The following is a 6,176-nucleotide window of genomic DNA, read 5'->3' as shown; positions in this document are numbered from 1 at the left end:
ATTAATTTTTTTTACATAAAATATAATATTTTAGTTAAAGATACATCGTTACATTTTTAAATGTTTATCTAAACATTCCTAAATACCCAGTCACAAATTTAACAATAATGGACTAAATGTACTATTAGTGGTTGATAGTTGAAAGAAGAGTTCACAAAACATGTACTGAAGTTTTAACTGTAACTTCCTGGATTGGATCCTCTTAGTTTCTATGCACTTTGTGCACGAGACTAGGGGGGCTGTGTATCCTTCCAAATCAAATCGTAATTCGATCCTCATTCTCGTAGCCTCTATGCACTTTGTTCTTGATGCTAGAGAGCTGTGTACCCTCCCGGATCGAATTGTAATCCAATCCTCATATATGGGATCATATTGATCAAGCCTTAAAGTTGATCACTATGATATCAAGACTGATCCGATGACCCTCCAGACATACGGAGTTAAGAGGAATATTCTGATACGATAAGATAGCTTGACCCATGAAGGTCCAACTAGCATAGACATAGTGGTACACTAACATTCTTGGGATAGCTTAACCCATGAAGGTCCAACTAGCATAGACACAGTGGTATACTAACATTCTTGGGATATGACGAAACATTTTAATATGTCATAATGTTCAGCCCACAAATATCGGCAGGGAATGCGCTGGGCAAACAAGGGTAAATAGAAAGAAGAAAACCATGATTGATAATTCACTCGAGTGCTTTGGATTAAGTCACTTCCATTGCGATGAAACCTTTTTCGAAACATAAACATGCAAACAGGAAAATCATGATTGGTAATTCAGTAATTTAATAACAAAAACATCATGCTTGGCCTTATGAGGGAATTACAAAGATGAGTACAAAATCCATAAAACACAATTGTAGAAGTGGCCCACACATTACATTATTATTCTCCTTATTACAATTTTACACCTCTAGCTAGATGTGTGAAGTGAAAGACCAAGAAAGAATGTCATGTGTTTCAACCATATCACCAGTGGCACCCGAGAAACCAATTCTTACCCATTCCGGTAGAACAACCCTCAAATCAATGGTTTGTGAGAGGGCAACAATAGTAGGAGGTTGGGTATCATAGCCAACGGCGACATACAGTTTTTTAGCATTAGAATCATAGCTAATGATAGCTTTTCCAACAGCACCTTGAGGCACAGAATTGATAGGCCAATCTGTAGTTTCCACCGATTCAAGAGAGTTGATGTCAATTCCGATATGAGGAGCAACCGGGACAGGCTCGGGATCCCATTCATTTCTGAAGCTGTCAAACTCAACAGCCACGATTTGGTTTTTGTAAGCATTGAAAGCAGTTTCGGGGCTGAATAGTCCAAGGTATCCCCCAGATGAGTTCTTGGGGATTCTGGGGTCAGCACCGAAAGGTATGATGAAAAAGGACAGGCCATCAGCGTGGATTTGCGAACCAGCGGAATAATAATCTACGACGAAGGAGAAGTCTGTTTCGAAGTCTGCGAGTTTGCCTGTGGTTTTGTCCCAAAGGCGCACTGGTGGAATATAAACTGCACGACCAACACTGTGCTGGCGAATATTGGCAGTGCCATAAGGTCCGTTATTGTCTCTTCTTGTTAATTGTATTGCACCGTCTAATGGACGCGCATCGCCAAGGAAACCAATGTCGAAGTTTGGTCCCGACACGAAATTGGAAAAGTTGAATGAAAGTGAATTGGACTTCTTCACATTGTTGAGTAGCAACACATAGCAGAGGAAAACCAAGAGAGTAGGGAATGAAGTTTGTGTTTTACTTTTAGCCATGGTTTGAGACTTGAGAGATTACTTGAAAACTTAATTGTTTTAGCCATGGTTGGCATATATATAGGCTTGCCATGGCCTGCTAAAACAGCTAAATGAATAAAAAATAGTTTCCCAACAAGGCACCTTACATAGTACGGTGTGGTCAAAACAAAAAAGTGGAAAATCCTAGGAATGTTTATATATATCGAAAATTTTTAGTCAATATAATTTGTACTACTAGCGTTTGTCTCAAATATATGTCATGCTTGGATCACAACAAAAGCAAACACTCACATATATATATTTATTGATTAAATTCTTCCTAAAAGCAAATTTTTACAGCTAATACTACTTAAAATCAAACGACTTGAATCAGTTGATCCACACACTTAGTCATTAATTCAATTATGATGTCAATCAATTATAATTAATATAATATAATATAAAGAAGTGGTTAACTTACTTCCATTAAAATATTAGAAGATATATATTAGTACATAACATCTTTTTTGTTGAAATAAAATTATATATTTTTAAAGTAATTATTATAAAATTTAAGTGAATTTGTGATTGATTGGGAATGTCAAATCTTTAATATTGACACTACAATTACATTTTATGATTGAGTGACAATCTTGCATGGAAAATAAATGAGTAACTCCACAAGACATTTTACAATAAATTAATTAAAGATTAGTTATAACCCGTGCGATGTAGGACCTGTTAGTTTATTTTAAAGTTTGGAGTTATTATTTTAATTTATACTTGAAATAAATTTTAAGAATTAAATCTAACATATTTTCATTTAAATAATCCTAATAAATTTATATTTTTGAAAATTAATTTTAATGAGATAATATAAAACTGGAATATTATAAATACAAAAATATGTTAATTTTCAAATTCATTCTCAAATATGATTTTTCAACAAATATTATAAATTTATATTTTATATTAAACATGTTAATTTTTTTAAAAAAAAATTATATTAATTTTTAATATTGCTATTTTAAAGGTGTTACTAATTTCTGTTAAAAAAAGTGTTACTGATAATTTTTATGTGCCAGTATTAATGTTATAATTTCAACTTACAATTGACATACTATGTAACAATTTACCAATGAATAAAATTTATAACTCACTAATCAAATTCTATTCGATGGCTGTGATTATTATAAAAGTTAAGTGAACCAGTGATTGATTGGGAATGTATAAGGCACTACAATTATATTTTATGATTTAGTAACAAACTTGCATGGAAAATAAATAAGTAACTCCACAAGACATTTTACAATAAATTAATTAAAGATATAAATGGAAATTAGCAATTGGGAGATTTGGATTGAAGTATGAAACACCTGTGCGAAGAAGACATAAAAGTGCTTTGGACACCTCAAAATTAATCAAAAAGGAAAAAGTTAGCAAGAGATTAGTTGGCATTTTGAGTGCACCATTAAACTTATATGTACGTTGATTGTTTATCCGTACGTGGACCCTCGAAGCAAAATCAGATTGCATATGCAAAGTCAAAATGATGACATTGTTTTGAACGATAATTACTTTTTTTCATATCACAAGACTGTTAACTTTTACACTTATTTTACTTTTCTTTATATATTTCTTCTTTTATCATTGTCATTTACCACTTTCTTTATCCTTGTTTTAATCACCATTCTTCCTCTATGTTTCAACAATGTAAATCGTTTGTTGGCCACTTCCGTTCCTTTGCAATTTACTGAATTTAATTTTCTCAGCTGATCAAAATCTCTTTTGTGTGTGTATATATAGTGCAATACTATACCATTCAACATATCATATCATATCACGCACAATTAGTTCAAATATAAATTAAGCCATGGTTCTGTCCAACTCAAAGCCCTTTTTCTTGCTTCTGGTTCAATTCCTAATGCTACATCGAAACTGGGACGACACATCTTTCAACTTCCCCAACTTTTCAGGGCCATATCCAAACACCGTTTTAACCTTCCAAGGCGATGCCCGTATAATAAGGGGTGTAATAGATCCAACAAATTTCGTAAAAAATGCTGAAATTGTGCCAAGTGCGGGAAGAGCCACCTATGCTCTCCCCGTGCGTCTTTGGGATTCAAAATCTGGTAAAGTCGCAAGTTTCACTACTACCTTCTCTTTCAAAATATCGAATGGTCCAAACACCGGAGACGGAATCGCTTTCTTCCTTGCACCGTTCGGATCCAACATGCCCCGAGATTCGGCTGGCGGATACCTCGGACTCTTCAGTCGCGACACTGCCCTAAGAAATACGAACAAAAACCATATAGTTGCCGTTGAATTTGACATGCACCAGAATGAATGGGACCCAGCTGCTACTCCCCACATAGGAATTGATGTTAACTCCATCTCTTCGGTAGCAACTGTGCGATGGGAAATTGAAGAGCTCGGGGTTCCAACAGTATCTGCCACCGTTTCCTATGACTCCAAAACCCAAATTTTTGGCATGGCTTTAAATGACGGAACTGTTGTTGCCTATGAAATTGATTTGAGGACCGTTCTGCCAGAATTTGTCAGCGTTGGCTTCTCCGGTGCCACGGGAGTGCTGATTGAAGATCATGAGATTCTATCTTGGACTTTCAGTTCTAGCTTCGATTAGGACACTGTATGCGTTTTTTTCTTCTTATCAGTAGAAATTAAACACACATATGAGTGTACAATACTCACACATGTTATATTACTCAACCAACTATGTTACCGTCCGTTATTGCGATATATGTGTTTTGTTAATGAAAAACTAATTTATCATTTATCAACCAGACTTTGTTTGTGTTTTTTCCATTGCTAAAAGAAATATATTAATAAAAATCAAATGATACAAGAAGGGTCAAAGTTTGACCAAACAGATACAAGAAAAATATATAATTAAACATGAAAGCGCCTCTTCCTGAAACCAAACTAAATTATATTAAGGCATCTTTTACATAGTATATAATTACTAATAATAAAGATTTTATGAAAAAAATGAAAAAAATATCTGCTACCACTTTCTATGTATTGGTTACTAAAAAAGTCAATTCCTAATAATCACTAGAGGTGCCCAAACTGGCACAAAAAGCAGAATACAAAGATTATAGCATCTCCTGTTATAATAATGCAGCTACTAATAATAAGTTACAACATATATATCAAGGCTGCACTATGTCTTTGGCTCTTTACCACATCCACGTGCCACCTACTCTGATCAATGATCATTCAAATTGGTCGCTGCAGTTTGATGGACCCACGTTTCTGTTCCATTTAAAAATTGTAACTCTATGATTGTGCAGCAACTAATATTATGATTGTTAATTATCTCGGTTATAAGAAATTTTCTAAGTAAAAATAGAAATTTGGACAAATTTCGATCGATATGTGTCATTTCTATCACAAGAGAAATAACAAAGTAAGATCTGACTCGATTACTTAAGGCGGGTCCATGAGGACAAAATTATCATTAAAATGATGAATTTCAATGAGTTTGAGGCTTCGATGAATACAATAAGCATGAGGAAGAAAAGAGTGCTTAGACAGAAGAGTTTAAAATTTGAATTCAAAATAGCAATTGCAGTAATTGACGAATAGGATAATGCAAATATATCATACGTCTTTAGATTTAAGTGAGTAGGAATTCATTGTCTAGTGTTGAAATCCTATAACTTGACTGTTAGTAGTAATAGTCTATAAATAAAGATTTCCAACGGTTATTTTTATTGGATAGAATCTATTACTCAAATCATCAAATACAAATATTACTCAACTCGAAAATGACTCTCGATTCAAATGTCATAATATATGTATTTATCTCATTTTTAATAAATTTTTGTTTCGTATCATTTTTCTAGATCCTTTACTTTTATCCGATCATTTCTTCTCTATGCTTTTATTCAATCTTCATTATCGAAATTGTATGCAATATTTTTATAGAATATTATCAAAAAGTTTTATTAGAAACATTATTGAAACTATTACCATCGAAAGCTATTACTTATAGAAATTGACTTATCAGCTATCTTTACACAAAAGAACTATCATTATGGATATTACTATTGAAATCACTATTATTATTTTCATAAATTATTAAGTAACTCTCTTAAGTTGAATATTATAATTATTTGTTTGACTAAAAAGAACTTACAATCGAAAGTGAATTTTATGTCTTACTCTTAAACATTTATTCATTAATAGAATCACTAGTGAAAATCAGTATCTTAAAAATAGAAACTATTTTTGAAGACCCTTTGATGATTTTCACGGTTAACAAATTGACACCTCCGATGAGACAAAGTTGCCATAACTTTCAATTTTAAGAACAAGTCTTAAGGGTAGTTGTATGTGTTAGACCCTAATTCTGTCTGGACCGCACTAAAAAAAAAAGAAGAAAAGAAGAAAGAAAAGAGAACAAAAAAAAAGTATTAA

The 6,176-nt window shown here is 32.9% G+C and overlaps 2 protein-coding genes across 2 annotated transcripts; one reads left to right on the top strand and one right to left on the bottom strand.

The window, feature by feature from the left end:
* Nucleotides 1-841: 841 nt before the first annotated feature.
* On the bottom strand, nucleotides 842-1,782 carry LOC114421511 (agglutinin-2-like). The gene has a single exon (XM_028387466.1). The coding sequence runs from the start codon at nucleotides 1,770-1,772 to the stop codon at nucleotides 927-929; it is 846 nt and encodes a 281-aa protein (XP_028243267.1). The 5' UTR covers nucleotides 1,773-1,782; the 3' UTR covers nucleotides 842-926.
* A 1,800-nt stretch (nucleotides 1,783-3,582) lies between these two features.
* LOC114421949 (agglutinin-2-like) lies at nucleotides 3,583-4,435 on the top strand. The gene has a single exon (XM_028388093.1). The coding sequence runs from the start codon at nucleotides 3,607-3,609 to the stop codon at nucleotides 4,375-4,377; it is 771 nt and encodes a 256-aa protein (XP_028243894.1). The 5' UTR covers nucleotides 3,583-3,606; the 3' UTR covers nucleotides 4,378-4,435.
* The last annotated feature ends 1,741 nt before the right edge of the window (nucleotides 4,436-6,176 follow it).

The sequence above is a fragment of the Glycine soja genome, chromosome 8 (assembly GCF_004193775.1).
Source record: "Glycine soja cultivar W05 chromosome 8, ASM419377v2, whole genome shotgun sequence".
Classification (NCBI taxonomy): domain Eukaryota; kingdom Viridiplantae; phylum Streptophyta; class Magnoliopsida; order Fabales; family Fabaceae; genus Glycine; species Glycine soja.
This window is presented reverse-complemented; position numbering and strand designations above follow the sequence as displayed.

Excerpts from the sequence above, each read along its gene's own strand:
- LOC114421511 (XM_028387466.1), bottom strand. The coding sequence starts at position 1,772 with ATGGCTAAAAGTAAAACACAAACTTCATTCCCTACTCTCTTGGTTTTC.
- LOC114421949 (XM_028388093.1), top strand. The coding sequence starts at position 3,607 with ATGGTTCTGTCCAACTCAAAGCCCTTTTTCTTGCTTCTGGTTCAATTC.